Source organism: Scyliorhinus canicula, chromosome 2, assembly GCF_902713615.1.
Source record: "Scyliorhinus canicula chromosome 2, sScyCan1.1, whole genome shotgun sequence".
NCBI lineage: Eukaryota > Metazoa > Chordata > Chondrichthyes > Carcharhiniformes > Scyliorhinidae > Scyliorhinus > Scyliorhinus canicula.
In genome coordinates this window covers 274,459,385-274,475,917 of record NC_052147.1, presented here as the reverse complement: position 1 = coordinate 274,475,917, position 16,533 = coordinate 274,459,385, and the positions used below count along the sequence as shown (strand labels likewise).

General features: G+C 44.1%; 1 protein-coding gene across 5 annotated transcripts in view; it reads left to right on the top strand.

Moving 5' to 3' along the window:
• LOC119962145 (myc box-dependent-interacting protein 1-like) overlaps positions 1 to 16,533 on the top strand; it is a 164,898-nt gene that overhangs the window by 102,897 nt on the left and 45,468 nt on the right. For all 5 annotated transcript variants that reach the window (XM_038790070.1, XM_038790074.1, XM_038790071.1 and 2 more), the window contains 2 exons: positions 5,707 to 5,782; positions 11,709 to 11,794. In XM_038790070.1, coding sequence (XP_038645998.1) covers positions 5,707 to 5,782; positions 11,709 to 11,794 — 162 coding nt within the window. The remainder of the gene's footprint in view (positions 1 to 5,706; positions 5,783 to 11,708; positions 11,795 to 16,533) is intronic.

Genomic DNA, 16,533 nt, shown 5'->3' with positions numbered 1-16,533 from the left:
TAAAAGGAAATGGAGTCTAAGCAAGTCAGTGGAGCCGAGATTTCGATCAGCATTGATCTGAGAATGGCAGAATGTGCTCCAGAGGTGGAATGGCTGACTAGTGTCTCGGCTCTGATGTGGTACTTACTGCAATACAGTATACTGGAATGGGATCAGCTGAGGACTGATTTTTTTTTTTTTTTTTTTGCTGATATTGCAAAGATCTCCAAAACGTTCTCTAGTTTTGACGAATCGTGTTTCCATGACTAGATTGCGGACCGTTCTCTGGCAGTGCAGGGAGAGTGGGCCGGAGGTGCTGCAATCATAGTCCACGCTGCCTACACTAACATTACTCATCTCCAAATTGGACACAGGTGGTGTGAAGAATTCCTACCATAAGTGAGATTTAATGTGTAACATCTGTCACCCAAAAATCTGAGGTTCAGGCGTCTAATTTAGTTTCCTGGATTATTAGTCTGGTCGCACAGTGTGCTCACTCGAGTGTTGCAAGGAAACTGTTCACTCGGAACATCTTGTTGAATTCCTACTTTTAACCCCAGCCATGGTATTTTCCGGTTTGAGGGACAGTAGAGGCATGTTTCCCACACAAGTAAAGCACCCCATCATCTCCCAGTTGCAGCTGGCGTAGCCGTATGGGTGCCAGAACAAGACCAGATGTGAAATTTCAAGGGAGGGATATAGAACCATCGAATTCCTGTAGTGCAGAAGGTGGCCATTTGGCCTATCAAGCCTGCACCAACCCTCTGAAAGAGCAGCTCCCTCTGTGGGAGGAAACACATCCAGAGGATCTATTGGACATTTTCTTTTAATGCTGCCCCGCCCCTGGCAAGTACCATGTTTAATTTACACTTGTTCCAAGAAATTGTTCAGAAGCAAGGTGGAAAAGATGCATTTCCAGCCTACATTTCTCCTCTTGTAACCCAAGCCTGCAAAGTTGGAGAGAATGGAGAAAGTTGGGAATGGAAGTAAAGTCTAGGGCTGGGGCTCGTAGTCTCTGTATAAGAGACCAGCGAGTTGGGACCGAGATGGCGGCAAAAGTTATTTGCTCGTTGTTGTGAATCTTTGAACTTTTCAGTGGTTCAAGACTCGGTTGTGGGCAGCACAGTGGTACACTGGTTAGCACCGCTGCCTCACGGCGCACAGGACCTGGGTTCAATCCAGTCTGGGACACTGTCCATGTGGAGTTTGCACATTCTCCCTGGGTCTCGCCCCCACAAGCCAAAAAGATATGCAGGTAGGTGGATTAGCCACATTAAATTGCCCCTTAATTGGGGGGGGGGGGGGGGGGGAACAAAATTGGGTGCTCTAAATTTATATTAAAATAAGACTGCCCAGAAATTTTTGATGTGGAAATGCTGCCGTTGGACTGGGGCGGGCACAGTAAGAAGTCTTACAACACCAGGTTGAAGTCCAACAGGTTTATTTGGAATCACTAGCTTTTGGAGTGCAGCTCCTTCATCAGATGAGACTTTTGGTCACTAGGAATCCAGGGATGTGGGGAAAATTGAAGCTGATTTTACTGAAGGGCAGAACAGCCAATGACTGTATAGTCTAATCCTACTCTTTCTCATGTTTGTTACAACCACATGAGATTGGACGGAGGGGGGAGGGGGGGGGGGGGGGGGGGGGGGGGGGTGGAATCCCTCCAGATCTGATCAGAAGGTTTTTTGTGAATTTACAAGGATGTAGGTATTAAGTAAAAAATCTAGTCGAGTAAAAGATTATAAAGATATTTGAAAATGTAAACCTACATCGTAACCTGACCTTCAAAATATTAAAATTGACCAATTTAAAAGCAGAAATAAAGTCCGCTGAGTTGTTTGCTGGTGTCCATAGCTGAAAATGTTTTCCACTGCGATCTTGAAATTTGAAGCAGATAAACAATTTTCTTCCAAACTTAATAGAGACCGGGTGAGCAAGGGGAGAGAACCCTGCTGCTCCATTGTCCATTTCTTCCAGACTCGGACTGAGAAGCTTACATGTTGCGTCACTGCACCAGGGTCCCAGGTTTGATTCACCGCTGGGTCACTGTCTGTGCGGAGTCTGCACGTTCTCCCCATGTCTGCGTGAGTTTCCTCCGGGTGCTCCAGTTTCCTCCCACAGTCCAAAGACGTGCAGGTTAGGTGAATTGGCCATGCTAAATTGCCCTTAGTGTCCAAAAAAGTTACGAAGGGTTATTGGGTTGCAGGGATGGGGTAGAAGTGAGGGCTTAACTGGGTCGGTGCAGACTCAGTGGGCCGGATGGCCTCCTTCTGCATTTTATGTTCTATATTTTGTAATGTCACAGCCATTAACTCCTGAATGATCCGCCTTCCATCTTGACCCAGGAAAACGCTATTGTCCTGGTAGACACCTGTTTGAGGAATAGCTTCATAGAGATGTAGCTTTGTAGAAATGCAAATGGAAGAGCCCTACAGTTTCCATTCATCTTTTGAATTAGTTCTGGCATTATTTGGGAGTTTCTATAGGAGGATGGCTTGGCATTCTCATGGCAAATCAAACTGGAACCTTTTAAACACTGGTAAGCTGGCCATCTTAAGTCAGGATCTTTGCTCATTTTTAAAACTCATTCTCTTAGTGTTTCAATATATACCCAATCAGCGGATGAAATAGATTATTGCACCTGAACAGATCATATCATCGTGACAGGTTCTTCAAAGGTGTGGCCAGTTCTGATGGGTATATCCTACTGGAGATCCTGTGTGTGCTGTTAGACCATAAGACATAGGAACATAATTAAGCCATTCAGCCCATTTAATCATGGCTGATATATTCCTCATTCCCATTCTCCTCCCCATAACCCCTGATGCTTTTATTAATGAAGGACCTATCTATCTTTGTTTTAAAGACAACTCAGTTACTTGGCCTCCACAGATTCACCACCCTCTGGCTGAGGAAATTCCTCCTCATCTCTAAGGATCGTCCTTTCAGTCTTGAGGCTGTGCCCTCTGTCCTAGCTTCTCGTGGTGGCAACGTCCTCACCGTGTTCATTCTATCTAGGCCTCTCTGCATTCTGCAAGTTTCAATGATATGCCTCCCTTATTCTTCTAAACTCTATTGAGTACAGACCCCGAGTCCTCAACCGCTCCTCACATGACAAGCTCTTCATTCCGGGAATCATTCTTGTGAACCTCCTCTGGACCCTTTTCCAAGGCCAGTGCATCCTTCTTTAGATGTGGGTCACAAAACGGCTCACAATATTCCAAATGGGGTCTGACCAGAACCTTGTACAGCCTCAATAGTGCATCCCTGCTTTGGTATTCTAGCCCTCTCGACATGGATGTTGCATTTGCCTTCCTAACCAACTGAACCTGCATGTTAACCTTAGATAATCCTGAACTAGGACTCCAAGGCCCTTTTGTGCCTCTGATTTCCAAAGCTTATTCCCATTTATGTCCCTATTCTTCCTACCAAAGTGCAAACCTCACATTTATATTCCATCTGCTGCTTCTTTGCCCACTCTCCTAGTCTGCTCAGGTCCTTCTGCAGCCTCCCTGCTTCCTCAAGGAAGGCTGCAGGACCTGTCCCTCTACGTTTCTTTGTTTCTACGATGGGATTTAATTGAGATTTAGTTAATATTTTATGTTTTTATAAAGCATGGGTACAGGAGTAGGCCCCACCTCAAGGGCTGCCATTTAGTGTATCAATGAATCATCTGATGGTTGGGCCTAGGACCGTACCCTGAGGAATTCTGCAGTGATGTCCTGGGACTGAGATGATTGACCTTAACAACCAACTGAACACCATTTGCCTGTTGTGGAAGAGAATTCCAAACTCCTATCCTTTGCATATAGAAGTGTTTCCCCAATTTCACCCTGTAACTCTTCGTGGCTCCTAATTTCCGTCAGCTACAAGGCCCAAGTCTAGACTGTGATGGAATAGTCTCCACTTGTCTGAATGAGTGGAGCTCCAGCAACACAAGTTTTTGATGACATACAGGACAATGCAACCCAGTTTATGGCCACCCCTTCCACAAAGACACATTCCCTCTACCACTGTCTAATGGTGGCAGCAGTGTGTACCATCTACTAGATGCATTTGTGGAACGCTTCTTCAGCAGCGCCTTCCAAACTCTCCACTGTTCTCGTCTAGAAGGATGAGGGTAGCAAAACATAAGACCACCTGTAAATTTTCTCTTCCCCCCCCCCCCCCCCCCCCCACTCAAGTCTCTCAACATCGTGACTTAGAAATTATTGCTCTTCCTTCACTCTGTGGGTTAAAATCCTGGAACTCCTTTCCTAACAGCACTGTAGGTGTAACTACACCACAGGAAGTACAGTTGCCCCATCACATTTGGCCTAGGTAGGGTGCTCTTTTAGGGTTGGTGCAAACGTGTTATGCCGTACGGCCACCTCTGCACTGTGGGGTTCTATTATAGATTCTCCCAAGGCCCTGGGTAGTTGCAGCCGACATCCTTGCTCCTGTACCCAAGTCCTCTTGCAATGAAGGCTAACGTACCATTTGCTGCCTTAACTGCTTGCTGTACCTGCAGGCGTGTTTTCGGTGACATGAAAACAAGGACACCCAGCTCCCTTTGTGCGCCATTATTTCCCAATCTATTAACATTCAGATATTCCTCTGCCTTTTGTTTTTCCTTCTGAACAGGATGACTTCGCATTTATCCACTTCATATTGCATCAGTCATATTTGTCCACTCATTCAACTTGTCTAAATCGGCTTGAAACCTCTTTGCATCCTTCTCGCCACTCTCATTCCGATTTTTGTGTCGTCTGCAAACTTGGAGATATTACAATTGGTTCCCTCATCCAAATCATTGATATATATTGTGAATAGCGGGGCTCGAGCACTGATCCCTGTGGTAACCTACTTGTCACCTTCTGTTGCTTTTTTAAAAAGAAGCTCCATTAATTCCTACTGTTTCCTTCTGCTGACCAATTCTCACCATGCCAATATACTACCATGTATGAAACGTTCTGTTTCCTACTGTAAGCAGAACAATACTTTTCATTATACCTTGGTGCACATGACAATAAATCAGTGACACGGCAGCAGTGGCTAGCACTGTTGCTTCACAGCACCAAGGACCCGGGTTCAATTCCTGACTTGGGTCACTGTGCAGAGTCTGCACATTCTCCCCGTGTCTGCGTGGGTTTCCTCCGGATGCTCTGGTTTCCTCCCACAAGTCCCAAAAAACGTACTGTTGGGTGAATTGGACATTCTGAATTCTCCCTCTATGTACCCGAACAGGCGCCGGAGTGTGGCGACTAGGGGATTTTCATAGTAACTTCATTGCAGTGTTAATGTAAGCCTACTTGTGACACTAATAAAGATTATTATTGAAATCCAATCCAAACATTTCGTGAAATCTATGCTGACTTTGTCTGATCCCATAGATATTTTCTGAGTATCATTCTGGTCCGTTTCCTCCAATATATCCTAAGGTGTGGTGTCCAGAACTGCTCGTTGTCCAGGAGTTGTCTAATTAGGACTATATAGCTGAAGCATGACTTCTACCCTCTTTTATTTTGGTGGTGCTGGTAGTGCACTAGCTGCCTTGTCATGTTTGTGCCTATCATAAAGTTTTAATGATCCATGTATTTGGACCTCCACTACTTATCATCTATCCATGGGGCGAAACACTTAATTTTCATCACAATGCAACTTTATACAGTGACTCAGCTTTTTAATTCAGCGCTAGGCCATGTATCAATTTACTCTTTGATGAATTCTGTTTTTTTTTAACAGTCGTGTTGGTTTTTATGTGAACACATTCCAAAGTATAGCTGGTCTGGAGGAAACATTTCATAAAGAAATGAGCAAGGTATGAGCTAATTACTTGGCTTGATGTTTTGGATTCTAGCATTGTGAAAGTGTAGATTTGAAGTCCTCCCAAACTCTGCCCATGTCTTGTGTTGCACTAATTTCTGTTCCTCCCGTTGTCTCTGCTCGCTGTCCTCCATTGGCCCCCAGTCAAAAATGTCACGGTGTAAATTTTCATCCTTGAATCTTCATTTCCCAGTTATAATTTCTCTCCCATTGGTGGCCATACCTTCAGTTGTCTCACTAAACTCTGGAATTCCTTCCCTACACCTCTCTGTATGCCTTTTACTCTTTCCACTATTGAGCTGCTCCTTGAAACCTACCTTACTGTCTGAGTGTTGGGACGTCTGGCCCATATTTCAAAGTCATAATTCTTTTTATAATGTGCCTGTGACAGGGGCAATTAAGAGCTATATAAAATTTTGTTGTAATACATCCCAATCTGAAGCATTATAATCCTGAGTTGCATGTTTTTTTGTCATTTAAGCAAATATCTTGTATATTTTTTGCAACCAACAAAAATTGCCAATACCTCTGGGCATCAGCAAGATCAAGAAAAGGATAGACTAGCCGCAAACAAAAGTTGTGGACAGTGGATCCCAAGCTTTGATCTTAAAATCTGTTGGATATTGGAAGGAGTGTAGATTTTGGAGTGTTTGGGGGGGGGGGGGGGGAGGGGAGAGAGAAAGAAAGAAAGAAGAGGAGGAGAAGAGAACGCGCGAGTGTTCAAATTATCTGTGCATTAGTCAATGTAGAATAGGATAACTGGTGCAGGGCTGTCTGTCCCACATTACTCTCTGATTTCTGATAGAATATCATCTTCTGAGTTCAAGGACAAAATTGTTTGCACAATGACCATGGCAACATAAAGTTAAAATTGGCGACCAGAGATGTTGGTTGTATTTTCAGTTGGCTGTTGCTTTTTTAAGTAGATTTTTTAAAAATGCATTTTTTGAAGGCAATTTTGCCATTGCTGCTGCAGGCTAGACGATCTAAGTCTGATTGTGTTTGTATGAATGGGCTAGTTATGCAACATTGAATAATCCCAGTAGTTGACCCAAGCTACACCAGCACCTTGTGGGGATTCAGAAGTGTGGTGGTAATGTCACTGGGCTGGTAGTCCTGAGGCCCAGGATAACGGCCTGGGGCATGGATTCAAATTCCACCATGGCAGCTGATGGAGTTTACACTGGGATTTACACAAGGAGGCAAAGGGAATGGCTGAGGTGTTAATTGAACACTTTGCATCTGTCTTTACCAAGGAAGCAGACGATATCCAGGCCAAGGTGACACATGAGGAAACTCTGTCGCTGGATGAGCTCAAAATTTGGGGACTGGTTTAGCGCAGTGGGCTAAACAGCTCGCTTGTAATGCAGAACAAGGCCAGCAGTGCGGATTCAATTCCCACACCCGTCTCCCCGAACAGGTGTCGGAATGTGGCGACTAGGGGCTTTTCACAGTAACTTCATTCAAGCCTACTTGTGACAATAAGTGACTCTCATTAAATTTATAAAGATGAGGTATAGGATAAACTGCTATAATTAAAAGGCACAGGGGCCAGATGAGATGCTTCCAAGGATATTGAAGGAAGTGAATCGAAGTTGTAGGAGTACTGGCCATAATCTTCTAGTCTTGCCTGGACTCGGGGCGGTTTGAGGAGTGGAGAATTGCAAACTTTTATGTCCTTGTTCAAAAAAGATAAACCCATCAATTACAAACTAATCAGTTTAACTTTGGTAATGGGACAGCTTCTAGAAACAATTATTCAGGATAGAATTAATGATATTGAAAAATGTGGGTTGATTGGGAAGAGGTGGCATGGATTTTGAGGGGGAAGATGGTGTTTAATTTGTTGGAGCTTTGAAGGGGGAATGCTCTTGATGTGTGCAAAAGTCATTTGATACAATGCCATACCACGGACTTGCAGATCTTGGAATGAAAGGGACATGAATTCAAAATTAGATGAATAATAAGAAAGAGTGAGTGATATTTTTTTTTGCCTGGTGGAAAGGTTTTTAGTGGGGTTCCCAGGGGTCAGAATTGGGACCCTTTTCCTGATATGTTAATGATCTAGATCTTGGTGTGAAATGGAAAATTTCTAAATTTGTGGATGATGAAGCACTGAAAACCGTGTGGAGGACCGTGTGGAACTCCAAAAGGGCATAGACAAGTTGGAATGGGCAGTTAGGTGGCAAATGAAGTTTGATACGGAGAAGTGAGGTGATTTATTTTGGTGGGAAGAAGAATGTGGAGGCAAATACAACAAGGGGCACAACTTTGAAAGATGTGAAGGAGCAGGTAGACCTGGGTGTATATGTGCATAAATCATAAGGTGGCAGGGCATGTGGAAACAGCACTAGGCTTATAACCGAGTAAAAGAGCCAAGGAAGTTATGCTGAACTTGTATAAGACACTGGACCTCAGCTGGAATATAATAATAATAATCGCTTATTGTCACTTATTGTGTACAGTTCTGGGTGCCAAACTATAGGAAGGATGTGAACGCATTATAGAGAGTGCAGAAGAGGTTTACAAGAATGCTTCTAGGGATGCGAAACTTCAGTTATGAGGATGGATTAGAGAAGTTGGGGCTGTTCCCCCTTCGAGAAGAGGAGGCTGAGAGGGGGGTTTGATAGAGGTGTTCAAAACCAAGTGCCTGGGCAGATGAGATGGGGAGAAACTGTTCCACCTGTAAAAGGGTAGAATTGGGTAGAGAGCACAGATTTAGTGATTTTGTAAAAGAAGCAAATGTGATTAGAAAAAGCTTTTTCCCGCAGCAAGTGGTTTGGGTGTGGAATGTTCTGCCTGGGAGTGTGGTGTAGGCAGGGTCAATCAAGGCATTCAAGAAAATAATGTGCAGAGTTGTAGGGAGAAGGCAGAGGAATGGCACTAAATCATAATGCTCATTTGGAGAGCCATTGCAGACATGGGCTTTCTGCACTGTACTAATTCTTTGGAATTGAGTTAATGAATAAAGCTGTTCTTGGGAATGGTGGTAATAGCCATCATCAACTGTTGTAAACACCCATTGGGTTCACTAATGCCATTTAAAGGGAGGGACGAAATCTGCCATTTTTTCCTGGTCTGACCAACTGGTGACTCCTCCAGATCCGCAACAATGTGGTTGACTCTTAATTGCTCTCTGCAATAGTTCAAGGGCAATTAGGGATGGGAAACCATGCTGGTCTTGCTATATCCCATAAAAGAAAAATAAGTACAGCTGCACAGACTTGGCAAAACCTGTCACCCTGAATGTGATTGACCATTTGTTCTTGAGCCCAACTTCATTGCTCATTCTCCACTGTTTGAGGTCACAGCTGCGGGACAATATAGAAGGCAAGCTAGCAGTGTCGGTGTTGCTGTTTTCGGCTCTCACTCGCAGGCTCTCTGGCTTAGCTCTCACTCGCAGGTTCACTGGCTTGCATGTTCTTTTTTACCCCACTCGCCACCTTCCCTAGACGGCTAACTTCAAGTTTCGATGTAAATTTACACAACAGAAATGGGATATTCAGTCCCACCATTCCATGAAGGTGCTCTCCCAATCTTCATCTCTTCCACACCTTGTAACCGATCCCTTTTCCCCTCGTATTATCTAGCTTCCTGTTAAATGCAGCTATGCTGAGTTTTTAAATTCGTTTGTGGGCATTGCTGGTTAGGCCAGCATTGATTGCTCAACCCTAGTTGCCCTTGTAAAGGTGGTGGTGAGCTGCCTCCTTGAACTGCTGCAGTCTTGGAGGTATTCCACTGTGCTGTTAGGGACGGAGTTCAGGATTTTGACTCGGCAACAGTGAAGGAGTGGCGCTATATTCCAAGTCACGATGGGGAACCTCCAGGTGATGGGTTCCCAGATATCTGCTGTTGTCCTTATTGATGGTAGTTGTTGTGGGTTTGGAAGGTGTTGTCTAAGGAACCTTGGTGAGTTACTGCAGTGCACCTGGTGGTTGCTACACATGGCTGCCACTGTTTGTCGGTGGTGGGCTTTGAATGTTTGTGGAAGGGGGAGCAATCAAGCGGGCTGCTTTGTCCTGGATGGTATTGAGTTCTTAAGTGTTGTTGGAGCTGCACTCATTCACAAGTAGAGAGTATTCCATTACACACCTGACTTAATAACATAAGAACTAGGAGCAGGAGTAGGCCATCTGGCCCCTCTAGCCTGCATGGCTGATCTTTTGTGGACTCTGCTCCACTTTCCGGCCCGAACACCATAACCCTTTGTTCTTCAAAAAACTATCTTTATCTTGTAAACATTTAATGAAGGAGCCTCGACTGCTTCACTGGGCAGGCAATTCCATAGATTCACAACCCTTTGGGTGAAGAAGTTCCTCCTAAGCTCAGTCCTTGTATGTAGATGGTGGACAGGCTTCGGAGGGGTCAGGAGGTGAGTTACTTGTCATAGGATTCCTAGCCTTTGGCCTGCCCTGGTAGCCCCAGTATTAATTTGTCTAGTCCAGTTCAATTTCTGATCAATGGTAACCCCCAGGATGTTGATTGTGGGGGTTGCAGCAATGGTGATGCCGTTGAATGTCAAGGGGCGGTGGTTAGATCCTCTCTTGTAGGAGATGGTCATTGCCTGGCACTTTGTGTGGTGCAAATGAAACTAGCCACTTGTCAGCCCAAGCCTGGATATTGTCCGGGCTTTGCTGCATTTGGACATGGACTGCTTATTATCTGAGGAGTCGCGAATGGTGCTGAACATTGTGCAGTCACCTGCAAACATCTCTATTTCTGACCTTATGGAGGTCATTGATGAAGCAGCTGAAGATGGTTCAGTCTGGGACACTTCCCTGAGATCTCCTGGAGTTGAAATGATTGACCTCCAACCACACAACTATCTTTCCTTTTGCCAGATGTGACTCCAACCAGTGGAGAATTTTCCCCGATTCCTGTTGATTCCAGTTTAGCTAGGGCTCCTTGATGCCATACTCTGTCAAATGCTGCCTTGATATCCAAGGCAGCCCCACTCTCCTCACCTCCTGCATTCAGCTATTTCGTCCATGTTTGAACCAAGGCTGTAATGGGGTGAGGAGCTGAGTGATCCTGGCGGAACCCAAACTGAGCGTCTTGTGAGCAGTTTATTGCTGAGTAATAAAAATAATAATCTTTATTGTCACAAGTTACTGTGAAAAGCCCCTAGTTGCCACATTCTGGTGCCTGTTCGGGTACACTTGACGGAGAATTCAATGTCCGAATGTCCAAATTACCTACCAGCGTGTCTTTCGGGACTTGTGGGAGGAAACCCAGGGAGACAAGTGCAGACTCGACACAGTGACCCAAGACGGGAATCGAACCCGAGATCCTGATGCTGTGAAGCAATAGTGCTACCCACTGCTACCGTACTGCCATAGGTACTGTTTGATAGCACTATTGCTGACTCTTTCCATCACTTTGCTGATGGAGAGTAGACTGATAGGGCAATAATTGGTTGGGTTGGATTTGTCCTGTTTCATGTGTACAGGACGCACCTGGGCAATTTTCCACATTGCCGGGTAGATGCCAATGTTGTCGCTGTACTAGAACATATTGGCTAGGCGTGCAGCAAGTTCTGGAGCACAAGTCTTCAGCACTGTTGCTGGGATATTACCAGGGCCCATAGACTTTGCAGTATCCAATACCTTCAGCCATTTCTTGATATCACATGGAGTGAATCGTATTGGCTGAAGACTGACATCCATGATGCTGGGGACCTCTGGAGGAGACTGAGATTGATCATCCACTTGGCACTTCTGGCTGAAGATTGTTGCGGATGCCTCAGCCTTGTCTTGTGCACATATGTGCTGGGCTCCTCCATCATTGCCTCAACCAATTCATGTTGCAAGTTCCACATTCTAATAACTTTCCTGGTGGTTGTATCAGTGACTGTGTCTTATGTTCCCTAATTGTGATTCCCACCATCCTGATCAATGTTGTTTCGTTTTGGCTCTTCACAGCTGAACGAAAATCTCGGTGACTCAATGAATCAACTGGAGCAACAACACACTGGCAAGTCCATGACACCAGTCAAAGGAGCACAGAGGTTGGTTTTGTTATAAACACGTTTTAAGAAAAAAAAAAATGCTTTCCGCTTCATTTGATCTGAAAATTTCTTGGGATTATAATATTCCAACTTTTGATAATACTAGAAGTCTCTTGCTTTACTGAGTGTGTTTCCTGGTCTACTGAAGTTGCTGACCTTTCCTTCAGACGCGCTGCATTTGGTCCCAGGGTCCTGCATGAGGAATGGGTCTGCGCTGCATTTGGTCCCAGGGTCCTGCATGAGGAATGGGTCTGCGCTGCATTTGGTCCCAGGGTCTTGAATGAGGAATGGGTCTGCCACTTCTGACCTAGTTTTTTTTTAACGTGGCAGATTTGCATTTTATACAGCATCTTTCAAGGCATCCTAAATGCTTTACAGAGACTGAAGTACCTTTTTGAAGTGTTGTAATGAAGGAAACACAACATCCAGTTTGTATACTGCAAGCTCTCTCAGCCAGTAATGTGCTAATGATCAGATAATTGGTTTTAGTGGTGTTGATTTGAGGGGTACATGTTAGCCAGGGTTCAAAATAATGGCGTGACCTATTTTATCTCTAACATGGAGAGGCCAGTTGGGGCTTCTGCTTCCTGTTTCATCTGAAAGACTGCCTCTAAACTGCTTCGCGAAACTCCTGATAAGTGCTTTTAAGTCTGTCCTTGCATTGTGGCTGCTTGCTGGGATATTTGAGTGCTTGCAGATGCTTGGCAATTTGAAGAGGTGAGTAAGGATATAGATAGCATTGGTTTCCTCTTGCTCCTTCCTATGACGTACAGGAAGGCCAGTCAGCATGGGGAAAGTGATAGTAATTACATATTGCCTGTCAGTGCTCTTGCATGCCGGAAACTTCTACCAGCCCAGTGGATAATAGTGAACAAATGCATCAAAACTGTTTCTTGTTCAGTTGCAAGGAAGTCCTGCTACAGCATTAAGAATAAATTGTATAATTGTATTCTCAATTGCGGTGGTGATGGATCTGTATTTTGATAATATATTTAGGTGTTGCTGCACTGATGTATCAATCATGCAGCACTCGAGACGGAGCTTCTTGAGTGAAGTCAAGAAAAATCTTTCTTTATGTCAGTTTCAAAGTCTATTGATCAAGTCAAATTTGATATAAATACATTTTAAAAGTTTTGTCCAGGGCAAATACAAATGATTGAGTTGAATTCAAGATACAATTCAATTCAAAGCAATTTCTTCAGATTAAAATGTAATGTATGATACAAAACTGAAACAAAGAAAATAGCTGTTTGCAAAGCAAGGTAGCAATAGGTTTCAAGGGTGAAGTTCAAAATGAATCCAGAGAGAGAGAGAGAGCTTATAGATGATTTTGGAGAGCCCGAGAGAGAGTTCTTCCCCTGTCTCATAAGGAAAACATAATCGTTAAGGTTCTATTCCCTTTCTAACTGTGATTGGGTTAAAATATTTATAATTCATTTAATTTGATGAAATGTCTGTCTATCCAGTTAAGAGGTAATATGCATGGGAGAACTTCTGTATATTTCAAACCACCTGTTTCCCATGTTGTCCAGAACTGGGATGTTTGCCCAATAATGACAACAATGAGTCTAATGTCAGTCCGAACACTGACTTTCTTATCACGATGTTTCCCATGCTCTCGGCATTTTATGCTGTTTTAGCTAATGTGTATGATTTTTAATAGTATAATGTCACCTAAATCATTTCCTTCCTTAAACCTTTATTACCTATAATAAAGGAGGTTTCTATCATGTGGTAATAGACTCTCTGCAATCCGTACCTCTCCCTTGATTTTTCTAATAAAATAGCTGCAATATTCTAAAATTTCAACAAAACACTATTTTCCACTTGCAGGTGATTTAGATTTGTCTTAAATGCATATGCAAAGCAATTAATTTAAAGTGGTCGAACTTTAATAATCTTTATTAGTGTCACAAGCCCCGAAAAATGTGCTGTTGGGTACTTTGAACGTTCTGAATTCTCCCTCCGTGTACCCGAACAGGCACCGGAATGTGGTGACTAGGGGCTTTTCACGGTAACTTCGTTGCTGTGTTAATGCAAGCCTACTTTTGACAATGAAGATGATTATTAAGTAGGCTTGCAATGAAGTTATTGTGAAAATCCCCTAGTTGCCATACTCTAGCGCCTGTTCGAGTACACGGAGGGAGAATTCAGAATGTGACGCAACAATGCTAACCACTGCTACCATGCCACCCATAAATCCCACTCAGTTCAATTGTAATTTATCTTTTAAATGTATTATATAAAACTGTGATTAAGAATGATTGACTTGTCTGGCATAAGTGTGTGCGCGACTGGACATAGGATAGCAAGGTGGCGAGTGGTTAGCACTGCTGCCTCGAGTAAGAGACCCAGTTTCAATTCTGGCCTTGGATGACTGTGCGCAGTTTGCATTTCATCTCCGTGTCTGCGTGGTTTTCCTCCGGGTGTTCCGGTTTCCTCCCACAGTTCAAAGATGTGCAAGTTGGATGGATTAGCCGTGCTAAATTGCCTCTTAGTGTCAAAAGATGTGTAGGTAAGAGTTATTGGGATAGGGTGGGGAAGTGGGCTTGGATGGACTGCTCTGAAGATGGGGGCAGACTCGATAGGCCGAATGGCCTCTTTCTGTACTTTGAGTCCGAAATGTTTTTGGCCAAATAAGTGGCAATAGTTTCAGGAAGCTTTGGAGCAATGTTTGATTTTACTTTTTCTAAGCTGCATCATGGCCATTGTTGAAGGGATGGCCACATCTTTCTGTAGCATGGGAGCAGAGACCAGCAATAATTGGATGGATAATTGAGGGAAAGGGACTTGGGTGGCTATGGGGATAGAGTGGAGGAATGGGACTGACCGGATTGCTGTGCGGAAGACTCATGGACCTGATGGGCCGAATGGCCTTTTGTGCCATAATGACTCTTGGAAGGGCATGTCAAGCTCTCCTGCTCTAAATTGCCCTGTTACTGTAAGGCTGCACATTGCTGATTTGAAACCCGCCATGGAACATCAACTTGTATTTTATCGTGTTTTCGGTCGGGAAACACAAAGCCTCTATCGCAGGTGTGGTGGGCATGTTACACTTCTCTGTATGCAAATTTGAGTATCTTTTAAAACATGCATACAGCGAACCCCACTTCCCTAATCCCCATGAATAGAAAAAGGCACTATGTATAAATAATGGGAGTGCCGATCTGCTGAAAAATATCTTTTCAAAGCCGGATTAAAAATTTGAGCCAGTCTAGTGTCTGGCCCTGTCTTTGCTAAAAATGTTTGTATTTTTAAAAATATTTTTATTCAAGGCGTTTTTACTTGCTATCTAAAATACAATAGTCTCTGTACAACCATCATGTAACAAAGCCTCCCCATTACCTTGCATGCCCCATTATATAGCCATAAAGTAATAACTTTAACACAAAAGAAAAAGTAAATGCAACCCCTGCTGACGTGTACAGATCCGTTAAAGAAGATGAACAACCGCTACCTCTAGAGGAACCGCTCCTCTGAGCCCCTAATGGTGAACGTTTATCTTCTCTCACCCACCCCACTGCCCAGGATGGCTCTGGTGCCCATTACCCAATTACCCATTACCCAGCAGGAAGTAAAGGCAACACATCAGCCTCTCTGCCCAACTGCACTCCCCAAATCCTCCGAAACCCCGAATATTGCCACCCGCTGGCTCGGAGCCACCTTCACCCCCAAAATCTTTGGTGACATAGTTCCTGAGGGAAAAACTCTTCCAATTTCGGGCCAGACCAAATCATTGGTGTGTTTCGCTGGTCCCAAAAATGTTTGGTTCTGGATGGAAACCTTTCCAAGCACTTGTATTTAGCTTAAACAGACACTTGTGCAGATCGGCACACTTGCACTGCTCTGTGGATTAATGCTCCTCTCCTCGAGTGCACCCTTTGACAATGGTCCATATTGAGAGACTTGCTTATAGCTTTAAGTTGTTGAGCTGAGCAACCTAGCTGCTGGCTGATTTTAGCACAGTGGGCTAAACAGCTGACTTGTAAAGCAGACCAAGGCCAGCAATGCGGGTTCAATTCCCATACCGGCCTCCGCGGACAGGTGCCGGAAAGAATCCTATTTCCTGATTGTGCAATAATGTTAGTGAAGGGTGACACCGTGTTTAGCACTGCTGCCTCACGGCGGTGTGGACCCGGGTTCAATCCCGACCCCAGGTCACTGGAGTTTGCACATTCTCCCCGTGTCTGCGTAGGTCTCACCCCCACAACCCAAAGATGTGCAGGGTAGGTGGATTGGCCATGCTAAATTGCCCCTTAATCGGAAAAATTAAAGTGAATGAAGTTTTTTTTTTTGTCCCCACATCATGCACACTTGCTGTCAGATGTGCAGCATTCCTTCAGATTGCCTTTTAAAATATTAGATCACTTGACTGTCATCATCCAGAAAACTCTGGCTTGTAAACCAAGTGTGGTTATGATTTTTGAGCCAAAATGTTTCAAACTTTTTTATTTATTCTTTGATTCCTGTCTCACTTGGACTCTGTAGCAATCTATAATCCCTCCCCACCCCCTCAGGAAGTTGTTGAGCTGAGCAAGCTAGCTGCTGGCTGGCTTATTCACACTCCTATTGACTTCCGCAGTGCTATTACCCAACTTTTGATTGCTTGTTGGTTTACAGAGGAAATTTGTTTTTGGTTCTGCAAGCTACTGGATGATAGTTTGACGAGGAGGCTCGTATTCAACATGATAAAGGGGGCAAATAGAAAACATGTCCTGGAAATCCAGAACAAAATGAAG